This window comes from Oreochromis niloticus, linkage group LG7 (assembly GCF_001858045.2).
Source record: "Oreochromis niloticus isolate F11D_XX linkage group LG7, O_niloticus_UMD_NMBU, whole genome shotgun sequence".
Taxonomy (NCBI): domain Eukaryota; kingdom Metazoa; phylum Chordata; class Actinopteri; order Cichliformes; family Cichlidae; genus Oreochromis; species Oreochromis niloticus.
The window spans coordinates 3,261,425-3,283,933 of record NC_031972.2 but is presented as its reverse complement, the minus strand read 5'-3'; the positions used below and the strand labels follow the sequence as shown (position 1 = coordinate 3,283,933).

Genomic DNA, 22,509 nt, shown 5'->3' with positions numbered 1-22,509 from the left:
GTATTTTCTCATTCCAGTTATGGATTTTTCCAGCCCATTTCTACAGGTGTACTCCATCATGATAAAAAAGGGTGATCCATTATTGTATTAAATTACTACACAATATCAAGTACCACTCATGCAGATGAGCATTAACTTTTAGGAGTTAAAGCCTCAGCGGGCGGGCTCCCAGCGCAGCAATACATAACCGTTTAGTCCATCATTTGAGGAATATTTACCCCCTCGCCAGAGTAAATAGACTGCATTTATATGGAGCGTTTCTAGTCTTATCGACCATTCAGAGCGCTTTACACACACACACACACACACACACACACACACACACACACACACACACACACACACTCACACACACAGTGCCTTTTCTATCACATCAGTAATACACTGGGGGTAATTCTGGGGTTTCAGAAGCTTGTCCAAGCATACTCCCTTCAACACTCAGGCTGGAGGAGCTGGGGATCAAGCTGCCAGGCCTCCTATTAGTGAACAACCAGCTTTACATACACAATTATGGACCAGGGCTGACTGCAGATCAGAACGTTACAGGATACCTCTGTAACTTCAGCCTGTTGCTACTGTAGAAGGTGTTCAGAAATGCTGTTTTTGAGCATTCGGGTTTAGAAACACCGACTCATGATATTTTGGTTCATCATGCCCCGCCCTCCTATGGACAGACACTTACTTAGAGGGAACATCACTACAACAAACACAATGACCCACACAAAGCTGTTCCAGATTTCCAGTATAGCAGTACAGCATGAAATTCCCTTGGTTGGGTATGGCCTAAGAGCCAAACCGCTCGGCAACCCAAAAGTACTTTTGCAGTAAAATATGAAAACTCAGTAAAATACAAATAACAGGAACTTCTTGGCACACACAGTTCCACCACCCCAAAGAAACATGCAACAGTCTGCTGAGCATCACAATGGCAACTCATCCCTTGTCCTTCAAGATGGAGCACATGAGGTCGTTTCTTCTGTTGTCACATTTTGATGGTGCAAAAAACCAATCAGCCAGTTAAATGATTGGCTGTTTGCATGTCACATGTAGCATTTTTCACTGTCAGATGATCTGATAGGCCCTTAATGAGCAAAGAAGCGAGCTCTTCCATAAAATCATTGCATCAGAATCATTTTATTGCGCAGGACTATTTCTATGTAAAGTTAGCAGCAAGCATTAATAAGCTAAATTAGTCCATGAGAAGACAAGTGATGGATGAGCACACACACACACACACACACACACTCAGTGTGTGAGATGGGAATTCAGAGCTATTGTATGAAGCACAGGAGCAATTAGGGATTGAGATGTAAAGTGGGGTCAAGCTGCCGGCCTTGCACGTCTTCTGTCAGGACGCCAGCGGACGGCTAGGTGCCGCAAAGCGCCCGATTCCTGCCGCTGTTGCCATTGTGGAAACTCAAACCTGTCCGCCGCTGGTTTCTGCCTCCTTATTAGCGACAGATTGAGAACTGAGCTTATCTGGGTCCACCAGAATGTGTGTGTGTGTAATGAATTGGTGTCAGGGAGGGCATTAAGGAGTTAAATGAGGTCTAATCTGCTAATAGCAACAGCAAGAAATTATCAACGCACAGCTTGCGCACAATGCAAAAACCTTTATACACATATTTTTTAAAAAACAACAACACACAAAAAACATTATGATAAACACACACAAAAAAGAGCCTCCATGTATTTGGTCTTAATTTCGGCATCAACATTTTATCAGCCAACCCCCATGAATAATCCGCACGGTAATTTCTTTCTTTCTCCTCTTTTTGTTCCTGGCATTTTGGTGGAGCAAGATAAGGGCTAAAAAAAACAACAGAAGGGCTCACAGAGTGAAAAAAGACAGATAGATAACATTGATATCAACTCCTACACAACACAGTCATTCTCTTATCTGGGCTTTTTATCAGTTTCATTTTTTTCCCTCTATTTTCTTTCATTCTTTCTTTCTCAGGCCTGTTCTTTGTGGACTTGCCGAAGAAAAAAGAAAAAAGAAAAAAGAAGCCCTGGCCTTAAAAAGTAAAGTCAGGTTTTGGTATCAAATTAACCTTTATGGCGATTTTCTGCATCCTCCTCATGGTTAATGTGTACAAGGCAGCGTGCGTGCCGTTGGAACAGATAGAACTGGTCACATATAAGCAAAGCAGACTGTGGGCTGGGAAAGAAAATATATTTAGATAAGTGATCTCGTGAGGTGGGAGGGGAGTTGCTTATTAGCAGACACAGACAGGAAGATTGGTTGGTAGAGGCAGACTGACAAACACACAGGCATGCGCACGCACACACACAATCACATGCACATAATCTTGTCCTAGCCTACACTGCAGCCATATTTCTGAGAAGAGGAAAAACTATTTCGCACACAGACTTATCACTGCTGTGTGTCAGACAGAAAAGCCTCTCTGGGTCTAATCTATCAAGGTCAGCGAGTGTGGCCCGGGCAAACAGCATGTTGTTCCATCCCGCTGCTTCCTGCTGGAGAACACAACATCTGACTGGCTTGCTGGAGAGATGACTGAGCTGGATGACTGTGCGACAAGCTGACCAGACCTCTCATGCACTCACAGTGAACAAAAAAAATGCTGCTGTCTAATGATGAACCGATGCGAGGCTGCTTTAAACGGAAGTGAAAGCTGTACCTGCTGTGGTTTTAATGGATTAAACTTTGAGTCTGTGTTTCATTAGGGATGCACGGCTGTTAAATTACCCTTATTAACACTTGTAGAGCTGCTGTGATTTTAGGTAATATATAAAAAGGTCAAATTAATCAATCAATTTGGGCAGATTATTCCATTTTTTGATGCGTCATTAAATCAATAAAAGCCTCCAGTGATCCAGGTTCTACCAGGGTTTCTCCAAAGGTATTACAAATATGGGGTGAAGTTATACACTGATGACGTAGTGTGGTTGGTGTATATACAGATGTTGTCTGTATACATTTATTACAGGGCATTTTTGCTTTCATTACATCAACATATTGTCATATTTTTCAACGCTGTCTATATAAAGATAGACAGAGATACCACTGATATAACCCGGTCTATGAGCACACGTTTTGCCTATGGCCATGTTGTTGTTAGGTGCTAAAAGTGAACATATTTGGATGAGTGCTACAGTATCAGCTAATATTTGGTTTGAAAACTGCATCCATAAACTGTACGGGTGCACCCACAGACACAGATGTCTGTTAATAATAATAATAATAATAATAGTAATAATAATAATAATAATAATCACTTCAATGAACAAACTGAAGCACACACTTGTACCCCACAGCAGGTCATATTTTCTTGCGGATCATTTTATTATAAATGCTCCAAAGCTACTGACAGCACAAACATGCTAAACAGGTGCAGTTTGGTGGATTAGTGGACGTTAGACGTAAAAACCATTGACTGGTCATGTGGTGGAGGTGGAGTAGGTCATCTACTAATCAGAAAGTTGGTGGTTTGATTCCTGGCTGCTCGGGGAAGAGATCCTTAACTCAGAGTTGCTGTGTTCATCCAAGTGTGAATGTAAGATAGAAAGCACTTAGATATAGTGTGTATATGTGTGTGAATGAGCACTTTGAGTGCTTGAGTAGAAAAGCACATATCTAAGAACCAGTTCAATTAATAATCCACTCAGACACCAACTATGCATGCTTCCTCCAGGCGTAACAAAGGACTGCAGCTGCTGATGACCTAACTCGGGTTCACAACATATGCAAAAATATTTTTCTTTTAAATGCACTTATTTTGAGACAGTGGTTTAGTGCATCCTGATGACTTTGCCTTAGAGCTCTCGTGGTCGCATACAGATACTTCTGGGACTCTTCAACTCTAGCTCAGATATGTTTGGATTCATTGCAACTTCACATGGCGGCCAGCCGATTCATACAGCGTGAGATTTCAAAGCTCCTCCTCCAGGAGGCGAGTATGCTGCAGGACCATCAGAGGTCAAAACCATCTACAAAGCGGCAGCCTTCAGTGTCACTCAGATGTTTCAGCAGGGAGGACAGGAACAGAGGCAGCCTGCAGCCTTCAAAATAAAAGTCGTCAGTATCCTCAGCTCGTGTACTTTAGTATATTCTAGTTTCATATGATCAAAGTCAACATTGTCAACAACTTGGCTGAAAACCCTGCTGCTGCCAGACAGCTGCTGTCATTACCACCATACTAAGTGAGGATGAGGAGGAATGAGGATGGTGCAGATGGGGAATTTCTCCTCATGGAAAGAAGGGAGGAAGAGGTGAGGAGGAGGAGGGACAGAAGTTGAGTTGGACAGACAGAGAGCTGGAGAGCTGAAGATAAGAGAGGGGAGGGAGATAGAGGTTGTGTGTGCGTGTTCAGGGGTGGGGTGGGGGGGGATAAAAAGCAAATGGGTTAGAGGATTTGGATGCAGGGAGCATATCCATCAGGGATCTTTCCTGGTATCAAACTGGAGCGATCAGCGATAAAAACTCAACCTGGAAACGGCCGTAGCTGCAGTGGGAGTTCACTGGGCTGCAAATAGGCCTGTCTGCCCCTAATCTCTCTCCATCTCTATGTCCCCCACCGCCACCACCCGCCTCCTCCAGCCACTCTTGTTGGCTTTATAATGACTCGAAAAGCCAGTAATACAAGTTTTCTTTATAGTCGGCCTGGTACAGATGGCCGCTCTGCACTGATCTCTGTGCCCATGCCTTTACTGTCCACACGATCTGCAAATATTATACAGTCGCTTCAGTCATATGACCGCTCCTCTCTGCACTACATCTTCCTCCCTCACTAAAAAAAAAAAAAAATCTTCACAAAAGAAAAAGAGAAATGAAAGAAGAAGTGGGTTTTTCTTCTTTCTGCTGTGCCCCACCCTTTTCTAGATAGAGAGAGAGGGAGAGGAGGAGGAGAAGAAGAGGAAGAAAAAAAACATAATTTATCTGTGTATTATCAAGAAAGGCAGACACTTTAATCAGTCAGCTATGAAGTCAGTATTTCCATTCTTATCTGTCGCAGGAGTGGAAATGGAGAGGAGATAGCGTTCTGGGAGCCCATCGGTGGGCAGGAATGATAATGGGGGGGTGGGGTGGGGGGTTGAGGGGTGAGGAAGGCGAGGAAGGTGGGGGCGGGGAAGGTGGGGGGGGGGCAGGGCTAGGCTATTGGACCGCTGTGTCAGCGCTATCTGCACCCATTATCAACAGGCTTATCGGGCCTACCATCAGCCTCGCTGTAATGGGGCCAGTTCAACTTTCCACATTATCATACCGCCAAGACCTGGTTCGCCAAGGCTAGGGGTCTGGCTGGAGACACAGAGAGAGAGAGAATGAAAGAAGGGGTGATAGAGAAGTGAAGGTGGAAGGCTAGAGATACAGGGAGTGCAGTTGAGAGAAATAGTAGTGGGTAGAGAGGAATTTAAAAAGGAGAAAAATGAGAGAACTGATGGACGAGCTGGAGCTGGACCGAAGAGTGAGAGCGGCAGAGTGATGGGAAGGTCCCGAAAAACCATAATAAACTTAAGAAGAAAAAAGCATTCAGCCTTTGTTATTTACGCAGATATGCCAGTGACATTGTGTTGCGCTCCGTTGTTGCGTCTACACTCAGGAGGACTGTTTACGGTCTGACTTCCTGCCTCTGTGAGCTGTTAAGTTATATTAGATCAACACGCCCACAATAAATGATGTTACAGCAGGGATTCATTAATCTGGAAGATTACATGAAGTTAGTTTTTATAGCTCACTCAATCTTTATCTGCGTCTTTATCATGGGAAGATGAAACAATGTGTCAGGATTTTGCACAAATGTCTTTTTCCCAACAGTCTTCACCATAACATATAAAGACAGGATGGAAAAGCTGCTGCGTGCTGATGCCATTTGCTCATCACTGTTGTGGCCAATATCGACTCTTTATAACTTTTAACATCTGAGCCTTCAAATTAATGTTTCCAGCAGGACTGTTTTTCTTATGACGTTGGACGAGACTCTGAAATCCAACGTATTAAAGGAGTGCGGCGTATCAAGCTAAGGGTCACATTTTGAGTGATACTGTACAATTTTCAGTACAAAGTTTCAAAAACTAGATTTCCTTCACTGCAGCCAACACATTTTTATTATAGCTCATCTTAGAGGTGTTCAGGCTGACCCTGAAATTGGTTTTGTCCTCCAAAGTCAAAGTTACATTCAATGAGCTTCAGAATGAGGAACAAAGGTGATTTAAGCAACTTTGAACACGGTGTGGTTGTTGGTGCAAGACCGGCTGGTCTGACTATTTCAGAAACAAAAGCAGCAGTTCTCTGGGTGAAAATATATTGTTGCCTTGAGATGGCAACAGTAACTCAAAAAAAAACATTTGTTATAACCACGATACGCAGAGGAGCATCTTTGAATGCACAGCATGTTGAACCTAAAAGCAGATGGGCCGCAGCAGCAGAAGACCACACTGGGTACCATCCCTGTCAGCTGGACAGGAAACTGAAGTTACCCTCACAATCACAGACACTAAAAGTATCTGCAGGTGTGTCTAAACCGCATGGATGATTTCAGGACCGCCATCAACAGTTAAGATGACTATACAGATGATGTGATATCCTACATCAGCGTCTGTGAGGGCAGAAGCTTTAGGGTGAGTTCCAACAACAGCAATCCCTGGTTCATAGCTCAGAAGGGGGTTAAGGCAGAACTAGGAGGAAGCGTTTAAGAAAGTGAACAGTTTCAAAACGTCAAAGTAAAGGTTTAGCAAGACGGTGAGAGAGCGACTAAACAGCAGTCCTGGAAGAAACTACAACACCAGTTCTCAGCTATGACTCTGCTTTTGTCTGGCGATGACCCCGGTGGTTAACTACTCCACCAACAGCCTGTTCAGCTTCGACCGTCACTTTGACAAATAATGGTAACTACATGTTACTTCCTCACTCCCCAGCCTAGATTTTTAACACCTTCAGCCCCTCAGTCTGCACCTTCCCCCGACTGCTCGCCACTTCAGAGTTGGCAACACCTCTCGAGAGAGATGTAAATAGACCCTTGAAGAGACAGAACTCCTGTAAAGCATCTGGGCCAGACTTGGCGTCTCCATCCAAAAGCCTTAATGAATCTAGACCCAACACTCTGAGCTCTGCAGTTACAAAGACATTTGAGCAGCTTGTGCTGTCCCATTTTAAATCCATCACTGACATCATTCCAGGCCCCCAGTTTTAATACAGAGCCAACAGTTTGGTAGATACAGCACCACCTACGCCAGAACACTTTTTGTGGAATAGCTATTCAGGTCGCAGGAAAAAGTGAGAGCTAAATAGCTGTGTGTGTGTCGGCTGTGTCATAAAAAGACAAAGCATGCACTTCTTGCAGCAGCTGATGACTTCCATATTGGTGCATAAATACTAAACCTTTTGGAAATAATTAACGTAACGGTAAATTTTAAAGTATAAAGTACAAAGGATACAGCTTTAAAACCTGCTTTTGTCCCTTTAAAAATCTAACATCAGTCAGGTCACAGACTTTACACAGAGTACTCCACATGACTGGTACGCTGACCTTTCTCCGCAAAATGTCAGAGTAAGATTGCTCCTTTACTCAAGTGTTTAAGTATCTATAAATAGTTTTATTATATCTATACATCAATATGAAATTACTCTCAGTTTCAAACTAACTAAAAAAAAACATAAATAGGTGGTGACTACAAGTGATTCCAGACTCGTTGTCCACTGACAAAAAAAGTATTTTTTAAACAGAAACAAATACTTCTTTAGTCTAAGTTACTAAGTTATAATCGTGTATCCAAAATGGTCATTAGTCGCACTAGTAGGTCAGTGTCCTCTTCGGTAAGAAGCAGTGGTTTGACTTGAAAATGAGTAGTATTATAAAATAAAAAAAAGGAAATGCATGAATCATTCATTCTCCTAAGCTGTTAGTAATCATGGGATAGGCTCTCAGCCTTTCCAGTGAATCTCACAAGCTGTCTGAATGTTACAGTCTGCACCGGCACATTTCAGGAATTAATTAAGACAGTAATCTCAATCTTTCCCAACCCAACAGCTCCAATATACATGCTGTACAGTCTATGACCAAACTGTAAAGGCCAGGCACGCGCGCGCACACGCACGCAAACACACACACGCAGGCAGTTGATTGGCAGCTCACTTATCAGCCAGGGAGCCAGAGCACCATGGTTTACACAAGCACAAAGCAATTCAGAGGCCCGGATCACTGCAACACTACTGGCTCACATGACTCATAATGTACACAGTGAGACGTGTGTGTGTGTGTGTGTGTGTGTGTGTGTGTGTGTGTGTGTGTGTGTGTGAGTGTGTGAGGAGGTATGTTTCTCTTAACATCTGTTAAATGAAAGTACATCTAAACATGCTGTCCCTGTTTAAAACATGTATAGATTCTAGAAAAATTTATATAACAGTGCACATATTTTCAGTTCAATACACCACCTCATCTTTCACCCATATCTGGAAAACAATTTTGTGCAATTCGGGCTCCACGTTACTGGTTTATATAGTCAGCAGTTGGATCATGATTGGCCCTGAAGTAGCAGAGATGTCATAAATTCTGCTGCAGGTTCAAGCCCCCTGGTCAAATAGACTTCTGCAGATCAACCACAACATATTTTAAGGGAAAAAGGATTTTAAATGGAAAAACATGATATTCTTTGTGACTTTTATCATCCTCTGTTGGCAGCCAGAGGGAACTGCAACAACATCTGGAACAGTTTGCGATGGTCCACATTTCCAGAAGAGTCTCATTTTCACAGCAGAGGAGTAAAAAAGGGCAGAGAGCACGTTTCAAAGGCCCAAAATCAGCCGTACGAAGGTAAATGTAAGATCCAAGGTGATGGTGCTGTTTTTATGTAAGCAGATAGTTTGTGTGTCTGTGGGCAGACAGCAAGAGGAGCCGCCGGTCTAGACCTCCTCTGTTAAAGAGGCTCCCAGGAGGATCCTCCAGCATCTCCTCTTTCTATTCGCATTGTCTCGGACGCCGAGGCGCCCTTATCACCTCCTCGCCTCCCGTCCTTCCCGTTTCTTCCTCATTCCCTCATTGTGTCCATCTTCTTCCTCTTCCCCTCCTCATTACTGGACATTAAGTGGCCGTTCTTGTGTTTCTTCCTCATTTCCCAAACTCTACCTTCCCCTTTATTCTTTAATTTTATAGTCAGCATCAGCCCCTTCATCACCTAAGCACTTTTTTTACATTAAAGCACATAATGCAATCCAGTGCCCAAGTGCATAAAACAATGAATATGTCCCAAAGAAGATATAAAAAAACAGCACTCACTATGAAGCAGGCTGAGCTGGTCACTGCCTGCATTTTTAAACTGACCTCACAGTTGGCTACAACAAAATAAGAAACTAATTTTTATAAATGATTTTAAAAGTAGAAAAGTCAATCATCTTGGTCTGATCAGCTGCTCTCTCATCCACCGCTCACACTCCTCCTCCTCAGTATCAGGCCTGAAGCACATCTGATTCCCGCTCCAGATTAGCAGATTATATTATCAGTATTATTATTATTATCATTATTAGAGTATCAATGGTTTGACAACCCCCACAGTCCACTACCGCAAACATTTTGCTGAAGTCTCTCAATCACAAAACTTTAGAGTTTCTCTAATTTAATTTAAAAAAGAAGAAAGAGTCACTGGTTCAAAGTGCGAAAGTTTAAGGATTTGATGTGTTTACAGGGCCAAATTTCTGCCTTTGCCTCAATTTTATGTGTTTCATTAGACAAATGATTAATCAGGCTACCCAGAAAAATGCTGCAGATTAGTCGATAATAAAAAAGTTCAACAGGAAATTATATTTTTGTCATGGTAATGTGACTCTCACCATGTAGCACTAAATAAAGGAATTCTATTAATGCTCTAAAATCCAGATGGATACATTTAAATTGATTAAAAAGCTGTAATTAAAATTTTTAGTTTTTGCTTTAATCCATGGATAAAAACTCTTTATCAGCCACAGCTAACTAGCTAGCTGCACTCCTGCCTGTCTCGGGTTTGCATACTGGCAGCAGGACCAGGTCCTCATCATTGAGCTGCCTTTCCAGAGACTCTCTCGTCCTGCAGAGGAACACACTGCCTCAGACTGACTCAAATCAGAAAGTGCAGCAAGCAGACAACCGGTCCATGTGCCACTACGCCAGCTCGTTTTTTATTGTTCCATTAAACGTTTGCAGAGATCCTGTGAAAACATAATAATTCACTTAAGAAAGCACGGGTACGCACATACAGGCGTGCACACACAGCTTACAGTCAGGTATCCCAATACGCAATAACAGAGTGACAGTGAGGTAGCAGGAGGCGCAGCAGGAGTGAGAAACTGAAGCCGCTATATTCAGCCATCATCCATTTCATTCTTTTCACCTGTGCTTTACTGAGACATGTCACAATGTCTCGTGTGCAAGATAAGAGGCCTATCCCCCTACTGCTTACTCACAAAGTATGAATAGAAGAAGGAGCACGTTTACGCGCATTCTCTCTAAGGATGCAAGTCTGCACATTTCCGAGTATGTGCCGCGTAAACAGCTGTGCAACCTGCAACACTGGATAAATGCTAATCAGACTTGCATATAGATCGCCATCCCACTCATACCTATTAGCTCCTACTGAATGACCGCAGACTTTTAGAGAGCTGAGAATGGGAGTCAGGTTCATTCCTGTGTGTTACGCCCATAAAGTTTATCTTGAATTTGCTTATAACATTTCTCAAGTAATTAAATGTAAGCTGCTCATAAAACAGTTTATGGACTCAGTGTATTCATTGCAGACTGAAGTGACAGAGAAGAGAGAAAATACTAGAGAAGTGGGCACCGATGGTATCACTTACCACCACAATGATAAAAAAAATTTCCTGTCTGATTAGCTTCAAAACAAAATATGAGCAATAGTTTATTCTGGCTCTGTATGTGAGGAAACTGCTTTTTCTTCAACGGTAGTTTGCGCCATCATAATTTATAATTACAAATTTGATCATTGTTTTACTACAAAAAAAAAAAAAAATCACAGAAGATGCTCAATATTTTCAGTTTCTTGCATCTTTAATATTTTACCCAATACATTACAGACTAGTTCATGCGTAATGCCGGGACATGAATTTGGAGCTTCTTTTTTTTTTAAACTGCCTGCATCAGGGAGCGTCACATTATACATGAATAATGGAGTTAAATAAATGTTACAATAATAATACAGAAATACAAACATTGTGTGTGTTTTTCTGTGGTTACAGAAACTCATCGTTTTGCATATTTACTCAAAAAAAGCACTAAAACAAAGAAAAAAACGATTTTTAATTTCTATTGTTATTTTACTAGTGTGTGTGTGTGTGTGTGTGTGTGTGTGTGTGTAAAGTCGTTTTTCACTCAATATCAGACTGCACTGGAAGCAGGTGCACACAGGGTCAAAGGTTGCTGTGAATGAGCCTGTGTGTGTGTGTGTGTCTGTGTGTGAGCTAAGCACTTCATGTTCTGTCTGGGGACACAGTGTTTTATCTGGTCGGACTTCTGTGACCTTTGAACCTGGCACTGTTCACCGTTTGGTTTAATATCGGCAATCTAGGAATTCAAGCTTGGCAGCTTCAAGGTACACTTTCATTTATTGTTGGTCAGGAGAAGAACAGTGTGTGTGTGTGTGTGTGTGTGTGTGTGTGTGTGTGTGTGTGTGTGTGTGTGTGTGTGTGTGTGTGTGTGTGTGTGTGTGGCTGTAAAAGCAGGTCAGGCAGTGTTGTTTGCCCAGGTTGCCTTAACACCCCGGAACAGAGTGCTCAGCACAGTAGGCGCAAATGGTCTGTCTTATCACTGCTGCTGGGGGGGGCTTGTCATAACACTGGTTATGACTCTCCTTTACACACACACACACACGCACACGCACGCGCACACGCACGCGCACACACAGACACACACACACACACACAGATAAGTCTGCACAAATACACTGTACTTTGAGTGTCAAGAATCATTCTGACCACAGATTGGAGCCACGTGGCCCTCAGGTACCTCACACATACACAAACTTCTGCTTTGGACTGCAATAACTGACCTCCATGTGATCTTTTTCATACAATGGGGTCACATGATGAAGCTGCACAGCTGCTTGAGGAGAAGGTGTTTGGCTCCTCGGGTTATAGAGACCACAAGTCCTCCCAAAGCTCTGTGGACCGAGCTATCAGACCTGTAATTACTGCCAGAGCAAACAGCCGGTACGCTGATTACGCTACTGTGCGTAATGGTTTCTCTCCTCCCTCGAGTGCAGAGGCGTCAGCACCGAGGTCAGGGGTGAAACCGTTTACAACTGCGCTGGGCTGGCGGGGTCATAATTCACCACAAGGCTGTCCCCACCGGTAAATAGCAGGAAGGGTAATAACTCATCCACGCACTCAACACAAACGGTGTTTCCTCTGTAACCTCGCCAACTTCCTCCTTTGGTATATCTGACCATACACACACACACACACACACACACTGTCATCATTGCTCAGTTAGCCACAATGCATACCCACATATTCATGCAAAAGAGCAAAGGCCTATAAGGAGAGCAGAGAGCGCTCTAATCCATCAGGCATCTTCACCAAAAACACTCAAAACTGCTGCTTTCATCAGATCGCTATCGCTGGATTTCAAACGTCTAAGAAGAAGAGAACAAGTAGAGAAATGTGTAAGTCCCATCCAAAACCACAATTTAACTCCAAATGAAAGTATTTTTTAACCTTCCAGAGCCAGAAGCCGATCGAATCTGCTTCAACTGCCAGCTAAAAACTGGATTATTTCAATGTTTTCAAAGTGTTCACAGTATTTTGTCCACACTCAGCTCAGGCACCGTGCACATGTGGGCATGACTGACTACAGTCACATGCGGCTCTCACGCTGAGCTATCTGATTGTCAGCATGAGAATCTTTGCCAGTTGATACCCAATCAGTCACCATCTAGCTGCTTTAATATCAGTAGAATCAAGCGAGTCATCCTGCTGACGCTGTGCCTTTCCTCTTTTTCTTCATCTGCCGCCGCTTACTGTACGCACCCAAAAGTTTCACGCCTTTAACAAAGGAGAATATGTTTAAAAAACACACACACACACACACACACACACACGGAGATAATCATCAAATAAAATTTCCCAACATGTCTGTGCTATCACACGCACAATCTGGAAAGAGTAATACGTGCTATTAATTTGAATTAAATTAATCAATGAGGACGCTTGTTAGGGAGGAGAGAGAGTGCGAAGAGATTGAGGGAGAATAGAAATGCATTCACACCTATCATCTAATTATACAACAACATTAATCCCATTAGGGCTGGAACTGATTGCCAGGGTCTGGACCCCGGCTGCTCCTGCCTGGGCCTGTTGTTATTGCAGCCGAGCCTCTGCTCCTGCCTGCTCCGGCCTGATAACAACTCTAATCATGCTTGGCGATCTCTATCTGCGCCGGAGATCGGGCCCCCGCGGCTTATCTAAAGTTCACATCAAGCTAAAAGCAGAACAAAGGAGAAGTTAAAAAAAAAAAAGCACACTGAAAGAGAAAAAAAAACAAAAGGCAAAGCCACCAAGGCGCAGCGTGACTCTCCTGGCTGTGTGTGGAATTTAGACAAGCTTGTGTGTTTTAGTTTCGTCACTCACAAACAATGAATTAATCCCTCAATCGTGCGACTGTATGGAAATCACGTGAGCCGCGCCCACGCATTCCTGTTAGACACTTTTGGTTTTTTAAAACTAGTGTTCAAAGTTTCAAAACAACTTTGAGCAGAAAGAGAACAAGAGAGAAAGAAGACGAAGAAGAAAAGGAGGAGGAGGAGGTCAGCCTGGTGATTTCCTTGTCTGGCCTCTGCAGGCGTCCTGGTTTGCTTTCAGCTGTGGGAGGCAGCACATTATTCATGCTGACCTCTGAGCTCTAGCACTGATGTCATAGGAACCAGGCGTTCTCTCACTCTCACACACACACACACACACACACACACACACACACACACACACACACACACACACACACACACACACTCTCTCTCACACACACACACACACAATCAGCAGAGTGGATCTGCAGGTTGTTATCTATCTACCATCTGCAGGCCTCCTTATCAGCCCCAAACATCTTTCTCAGTAGAGGGTGGGGGAGCGGCAGAGCAGGCTGGCTGGGCTGCCATTAAAAAACACACCACAACACATTCATCTAGCAGCACACTTTTTCACTCTTTCTCTATCTCTTTCTTCCCACTATCTACCTCCACTCCCTCTCCAAACCCCCTCCCCTTATCACCTCACTTTTTTTCCCAACCACTCTTCCCTTTTTGCTTTTCTCTCTCCTTCTTTTAATTATCTAGACATCCACCCCAGCCGATCGCAAACAAAAAACCACCAACAACAGCAACAGCGACGCTGGAAAAAATGGCACACAACGGCCACATGTAATTACAATGCGCCCTCCGTCCTCCATCTCTCCTTCCATCTGCCCAACCTCCCCTTCCTCCTCTCCCCCCTCTCTTTTGCTTTCTGCGATATCAGCAGCAGCGATCGCCGCCAAGTTTTATCGCGTCTCCCATCTCAACCGCCAAAATATAAGCCCAGGGATCCAGCCTCAGTGGGCTGCCTGCCTGCCTCCTATCGCCCCATCAAGAAGAGCAGCCATATCAGGCTGAAAGATCACAAACCGTTGGGGAGGATGACGCACAAAGAGACACAGACAAATATCTATCTGCTACACAAACACCCCCTTCTCCTCCTCTACTAAGGGCCTCCAGAAAGCTCTGGACTTGGACTGTTGTTTGGCAAAAAAAAAATAAAAATCCAAACCTAAAAGAGATATCCATGCTACGCTGTCTTAATGGAGCACTCCAGTGTGTGTGTGTGTGTGTGTGTGTGTGTGTGTGTGTGTGTGAGGGTGCTGCTGGTGTTCGATTGTTGCTTTTTAAACCACACCTGAGTCTGCACAGTATTAGCTACTGTAGCTACGGGGGCGTTTCCAGCATTCTTGTTTTCCTAAATGGAGTGGTACGGGTGGGTGGAGAGGCAACCAAACATGAATGGGGAGGCGGGGGGGCTACAAATAAGATTTATGACTAAAATAAATAGTTGAAACACAAGATTCAGCCACGAGGTAATATTTCCAGGAAAAAGTAGAAGTAGTGAACATGTTCAGTGTGGTATGAAAGGCAGGAATACTCACAGTCACTTGGCGTCATGGATGATTCTAAACCACCTGAGTTTTGCTTTGCTGTAACTGCACCACTAATGAGCTGGATTATAATCTGCACACATACAAAACCACCCCGCTCATTCAAAGTATCCCCTCTGATTCATTTAGTACATTTTTCCCACAAACTCTGCAGCCCTGAACCATCTGAGGCATTGCCTATTGGAAGTTTATGTAAGAACTCAAACATCCAACTCAGCTGGACCCGCCACTGACCAGGTTTCACCTGCCAGCTCACCTGTAATGTTCGACTGAGCCAACGGGAGCAGGTTAACTGAAGAGTCGATGTACTGATGACATTTCTGTCATGATCAGTACAGTAGTTCATCATACTGTGAACGTCAGGGCCAGGAACATCTATATTATTTATATATTACTATCATTTTTTTCCAGACATCTTCATCCAATAAAATAATTTTTTTTACCGATTTTAAAGTCTTTCAGCTCTTCATCACACTACGTTTAAACATTTAGCCATTAGCCAAATTGATGCTGTTAAACTAACATCACACATGAGCGCTCCCCTTTCCATCACACAAATGTAGCAAACAGCAATCCAAAATGCAAATGGCTAAATCCACAACGTGAGAAACTATCACACATAAACTTCAGGAGACGTCAGGAGAATTCGGCCATCAGCTACACTCAGACGACTGGAAATACACAGAGGGACCAACTGTAAATCAGCAATTTCCTTTGAAATATCTGAAACACGTCAAGCTTTCACATCTCCGTCTGTTGAAAGCTTTAACTGGACACTAAATAACTTTTACAATAACAGGAAGAGCTGTATTGAGAGCAGGTCAACACAAGTTTATTTGTAGATCCAAATGCAACGTTAAAAAAATGAGTGGTTTCGCTTCAGCTGGATGAGTAACGAAATGACTTATCGAAGGCGTGAATCATTTTCGGAAACAAAGGCAGTTTCAACAATGAAACGGCACCCAACACCACTGTGACCTGGCTGGAATTTGTCATATCACTATCAGCAAGCAGCATGCTCAAAACAACATGGTGGTTCAACAGTAACAGTAGTGGTAGCAGCCCCTACCTCATGAACCCCCCCGCACCCAAACACACACACACACACACCCCGGCTGAACAAAGTCCTTATCACTCCTCACTCTTTCCTATCAAAATGTCTGCCAAATCACAAGAGAGTCACGGGGCTGAGAGCCTGGCCGGCCTCGACCACAGCCGGGGCCTGGTGCACAGGGAAGCACGGTGGACCAGAAGCACTGATAAAGATGGCCATGACACCCCTGAGACGCGCACATATACACGCTGTCTCATACACACCGGGTCTAGCCTGAGTTTATCAGCCTCAGGGTCTGGAATACATCTCCAGGCCTCGCTGCTGGCCTTACTGGAGGTGCCTGCTGGGAGCTCACTGCCTCTCTATGGAAACCGATGTAGGGGGGGTAGGGTTGGGCATCATCGAGAGAAATTCATGATGGAAATCCATGACCAAGACAGATGCTGTGGATGAATTAGAACACAAACAGCTACCACCAACTGTATTCTCCAGGTGCTGAAGACATCATCATCATCATCCACCTTCATTAGTCCACGTTAATCATCAAACGGTTTGTTGAAGGGCTGATTTAAACATCTACTTACAGCATTTCTGGATCCAAAATGAAAAAGAGAAACTTTACTCCAAGTGTGCAGCACCATTTTAGACTAGATGCTCAAGTCCAACTAAACAGAGTCTAAGCACAGCAACAAAATCTGAATCTGGAACTTGATGTACCCGAGATAAATTACAGACATGGCACTCAAAGAGGGAGACAGAAATCGGAGGAGGAATTCCACAAGAGCAAACACAAACACTTAATGAAATTTTCACAAAAAGTCAGCAAACTTTAAGCATTTATTAAAGATCAGATTTATTTTTAAGTCGTTGCAACGAATGAAGTTAAGTTAGATGCGGCTTCAAAACGAGTGTTGGGGGGGGGCCTCACAGCAGGGGTGTTGGTTGTCAAGACCTGCTTTCAGAAGGACTTTGGACAGAACAAAGTTAATCTGCCTGCTAATAGAACTAATACTAATAGTGTTACAAATGATAATAGTAATAACAATAAAAATACAGCCGACATGTGGCTTCAACTAATGTTTACAAATGGAGAAACTGTAATGACAGCACTGACTCTGGTAAGTCCAATGTACCTGCATGCTGTAATAAAATATCAATATGTGTCATTACTGTGTTGATTATACATCACAAGCGAAAGAAGTGTGATGAAGTCACCATGTTAATATTTTCCTTTGGCTTACTTTACATGGATTTTAAGGAGAGACACGTCAGACCGTCTCCAGGTCTATTAATTACTATCTGCAGACAGTAAAATTAATTTACAATGATGTTGTAGTTTGGTAAAGAAGTCCTTGCATACATGGCATGAGAACTTTCTAATAACCGGCCTCCCTGTGGTTGGTATGTTTGGTTTCTGCACTAGAACAACTCAACTGTTGGATACATTTAAAAAGATCCACAGTTTTGGGGGAGGTTTTAGGCTAAATAGGACACCGTGACACAATCAGTGACGACGTTGCCAAACAAACTTATGTCACGGTTTCCAGCTGCTGCTTCCAAATATTTGTTCCTCCCCAGCAGAACCACATTAACACCGAGAGTCCCCACCATCCTCTCGGTGTGCAACAGGCCCACAGAGCAGGAGCAGAGGTTAATCACAACATCATTAATATGCTCTTATATCAACTCTGAACATCAGTTAGCAGCGATAAACCCTCACACGTTTTATAAACAGGAAGAGCTCGTCAAGCACGGAGACCAGCCAAGCGCCAGACCAAGAAAAGGGCCTTTCAAGCGGCCCCGAGATGCATTATTGAGTTAAAAGGATAGATGAAAAAACAGATCCAATTGTAAGCAGCTATCAGCGGGAGAGATCGGCCATACGGCCTATCTGACGCCCCATCTCTAGGAAGGAGAAGTGAAAAGCCAGGAGGGGGGGGATGCAGCGGCGGCCTTGGCGCTGCCTCAGACAGAAAACAAATAAAAAAGATCCAATTTTAATCTTTATCTGCGCTCACATCGGATCGCTGCTTTATCTCAGCTCACATCGGCTTTTTGCCGAGAACACTGACGTTTCCACAACAGAATTAAACAGGAAGCCCCGGCTACACTTTCAGCTGCCAATGCACAAAAACATTCCGCACAGGGTAATAAAGAAAAACTTTTTGATATTCCTGCACAGCCTTACAGCGCGGAGGCAGCTGCCGAGGAGCCCCTTTAATAAAGGCTGAGGAGGACAGGAGGGGCTGGAGGGGAGGCGACATCCTCCGGTTATCCCGAGACAGCGAGCTGCATCTGAAACTTAAAGTCTTCAGAGTCAGCTGTGCTTTCTAATTTACGCATTGATGAGGAGGGGGGTCCGGGCAGGGAAGCGCGTGCGGCGCATCGACACACGAACACTCAGAAGAAAAAGAAGAAGAAGAAGAGGGGAAACTTGTGTCATGCTTACGCTTTATCTGCCGGGGTTTGCTTTGCTTTCTCCGGGACATGCTGCCTCTGCTCTCGGACTGAGCGGCAGAGAAGTGGTCTGGCTCTTCCTCCGGTTTCTGCCCCCTCTTCTTCTTCTCCTTCTTCGTTCACAGCTGCGACGCGGCGCTCCGAGCAGCGACCGGAGAAATCCTCATGACCCGCGTGCGCTTTCACAGCTATCTCGTGCCACGACAGCTCCCGCGAGGCTACCTGTGGCTCAGTCCCCACCTGTGACCGAGGCTCTTCTTCTCAACTACAAATATCTGTCTCCGCCTCACCTCTCGCTTTCCTGCAAACGTTACTCCGTTACCGGGCGCGCCTCCGCTGTGTCCGCTGGCACGTCACTCAGCGACACGCAGTAAATGTGTGTCCCGTGGAAGCTCGCGCTGATAAAAGTGTCAGCTGTGGAGGTCAGCGCGGCGGCTGCTGTTGTTCTCTGTCAAGTTTTCCTCCGGCTGGTCCGCCCCCTCGTCTGCCCGCACCGCGTTTCAGTCTCACCACTTTCAATGGAGCTCGAGCGCTACAGTCAACTCCGCTACTACACCGGAGCCGACGCGCCTCCGACACGCCCCTTGCGTCTAACGTAGGGCGCCGCACTCGCTCCCGATTGGCTCACGTCTACCCCGGTGTAAAGCGCAATAAAACAGAAAGTATGCCTCATATTTCCACCGCGTGATCGACTTCACAATACAAATATCAGCAGAGTATATAAATCCTCAACTCTAATTAATTAATGATATAATATTACTTTATATTGTAATTATACATGGATAATTAAAACAATCCTAACCGTGATCACTGTGTCGTTTAAAAAAAGTCTTTAAAATTTAGTTTCTTAACTGTTTTTCGTGCTGTTTTGTGGTTCTTTTCACTTCTTTCAGCAGCACAGTGGAGTGTAATGCTGATGTACACGCATAACAAATATTTCCCGTGCTCTGCATCCATCCTACGGCTATAAATAAGGGCTGTGCTGTTTTTGTTTACTTATTCATTTAGCAGGTGTTGTTTTTTCCCCTAGTTTTTGCATCGACATCTGTAATCTATCATGGGAGCCAAACACTGGTGACTGACAGTGTTAGACATGTTAGTGTTAGTGTTAGTGTTTATGAGTAGTTTGGTATCAATTTTAGACTGCCTAAACTTTCATAGTGTGGTGCAGAGAGTTAATTTTCATATACAGGGGACAAACAGCAGCAAAACAAACAAGCATCTGTTGTTTTCCATATGAAAAATTATGGAAAAATGTAAAATCTTTAAGCAAACGTAGAAATTAATACTACACATTCATTCAATAAAACGGAATAAATGATAAATGAAATTGCCCAAATAAGTAGAAACAGATTAAAGTAATACAATTTGAATAAATTAACTTAAAGAAAAGCGTGCTAAAATAATTAACAATTATTGGCTGTATTTTTTTTTTGTTTGTTTCTATTTAATGAGCTTTGGTTTTTATTTAAATGATTTTGTAGACTGCTCATTGATTGACCACAAATGAAGGAAGTCAAATTATAGAAAATGTATTTAAAAAGTTGACTTTATTCAAAAGATAAATGTGCCCCTGCCCTGCAGCAGACTGACCTGTCTAGGGTGGACCCCACCTCTCACCTTACGACTGCTGGGATACTCTCCAGCACTCCCCCCGTTTTCTTAACCAATGTGTTTATAAGCTGCGGGTAAATTATTCAAATTTCTTTTCTTTTTTGTCACCTGTGTGTATATAGACTTCTGTGTGGCATTGCTTTCATTGTCGTGCACTTTGTTTCTTGTTTAAATGTGATACAGACATGAGATTAGCCAGGATTTCCTTTTGGACTGACGACAGGCTGCTTCGGTTTCCTGCATGAATGACTCACGTTGAAATGTTTACCTTATAAGAATACCTACAAAAGTGTAACAGCAGTGTTAGGCTGTGACATAATGAGGCTTTCATGACACATGGAAAATGAATATTAATAACATTAACACTACAGTTTGAAGAGCAGACGGAAAAATGAAGAGAAATGCAGAGTGTCTGCACTCTTCTTTCATTTTAATTTTCTGTCTTTTTAGATATTTAGCTTTTTTTAATAACTTAAAATCTAACAATTGTTTTAGGTCGGTAAAGCGTCATCACTTTTGAAAAATAATAACCCCAAGATTGCATAACTGAAGCCTCCTTTGCCTTTGAACAGCAGCAGTGTTCAAAGGCACAGTTATCGAGTGTTATTCTATCCAGGGATTTCAGCCAGCAACCTCTAGGTTACACACGTGCTTCTCCAAAAATGCATGCTGCCCTCAGCAAGAAGATAGAAGAGGATCGAGATTAGCTTCTTCCCAGCGAAATTCACTGGCGCCACCTTGTGGGCACTTTTCGAATAACCACTGATTCCTCGCAAGTGAGCTGCGCGCCCTTCTTTCCTTTATCAGTCCTTGATTCCTTTACTTGGCTCTTCTGTTAGCGTCCAAGTCCGTCTCCCCCCCCCCCCCCCCCCTCTCCCCACCAGAGAAGGAGCAGAGGAGAAAGGAGAGGATTTGAGGAGAGAGGAGGCCAAGCAACATTTTTCAGTGATGCCAATCAAGATGACTGTGAGCATAGCTGCATCAGCCCAAGGCTCATTTTTCTGCTAGGTGTCTCCATGTCTCCTCTGTCCTGCATGTCTCAATGTCCCCTTGATTCAAAAGTGACTCCATCCTGATAGACTCCCAAGTTAAAAAGCCCAAGAGAATATGCTTTAAAACACATTTACAACCTGAAATTAAATAAAAAAATAAAAAAAAAGCTTCTATTTGTATAGATAGTTTCACCTTCATAAAAATAGTGTAAAAGTTTTTTGGATACTGGCTGTTGGCCGTCTGTTAGGCCTTATATCCACTAATTGCACTCACAGAACTGGATCTCGTCACCGTGTTTGTGCTGTAGGTTTATTTTTGGAGTATTTTTAATTGATTTATCTGACAATAATTGGCTCTCTGGGTGATATCGCCCATCAATAGTTTCAGGTTTGGTGATAAAAATTCTAACATTTATAGGACTGTTTCTTCGAGCTATGTTACCACATATTTGTGTCCCTACACTTTATGCTTGTGCCTGGAATACCAAGCTTGGAACTCTCCACCAGTTGCTCTTAGAACTGAAGAAGCTTCTCGGATTAGAGGTGAAACATCTTAAAGACACTTAATTAAGTCCAGATGCTTTTCTTTCCAAGCTCCTTAGACTACGATGACCTGGATGACTCAGAACCTTCACAGACAACACTCCACTTTCTTGTCTAGATATGAAAATTATGTTGCCAAAATCAAAACATGGCATGAGGTAAATTCAGAAACATGTAAGGGACATTACGTTGGCTACATCTATCTTCACATCTAAAATGAAAAACTACAGATTAAAACTTTAATTCATCTAAGACCTATCAGCAACGGCCTCACACCTCTGACTCTCAAAAGCCACAGACACACTATTCTTTGATTTTTTACTATTTCAAAATCATTTGTGGAACCAACCAGAAGTCACTTTCTCAGATACACATAGTTTACGTTGCATCTGCTAAGTTTTGTTATTGGTTTTAAAGGATGACATCACATCACCACAGTGCTGGTTTCCTGTGTGTTCTCATTGATTTTACAATCATTTTTAAAGCAGCAACACAGCAAAATATTGATCCACATTGAGCTGTTTATTAGATCATCAGGTGGGGATCATCTGATTATTTCTCAATCAAGACAATGCCTTTGTTTTTGCCATACAACAAATAACACTCACTCTGCTTCAATATAACTCTGTTATATAACACTATGTTACTGAACACAGACTTATAGTCTTCTGGATAAATACACGACATGTTTGCTCCAGTCTCTTCATGGTGTGTTGTACAACAA

General features: G+C 43.2%; 1 protein-coding gene across 1 annotated transcript in view; it reads right to left on the bottom strand.

The window, feature by feature from the left end:
• The window catches only part of zfpm1 (zinc finger protein, FOG family member 1), a 107,059-nt gene extending 87,870 nt beyond the window's left edge, over window positions 1–19,189 (bottom strand). The window contains exon 1 of the mRNA XM_005449222.3: window positions 18,629–19,189. Within this exon, the coding sequence (XP_005449279.1) occupies window positions 18,629–18,668 (40 nt within the window). The 5' untranslated portion in view covers window positions 18,669–19,189. The remainder of the gene's footprint in view (window positions 1–18,628) is intronic.
• Between the last annotated feature and the right edge of the window lie 3,320 nt (window positions 19,190–22,509).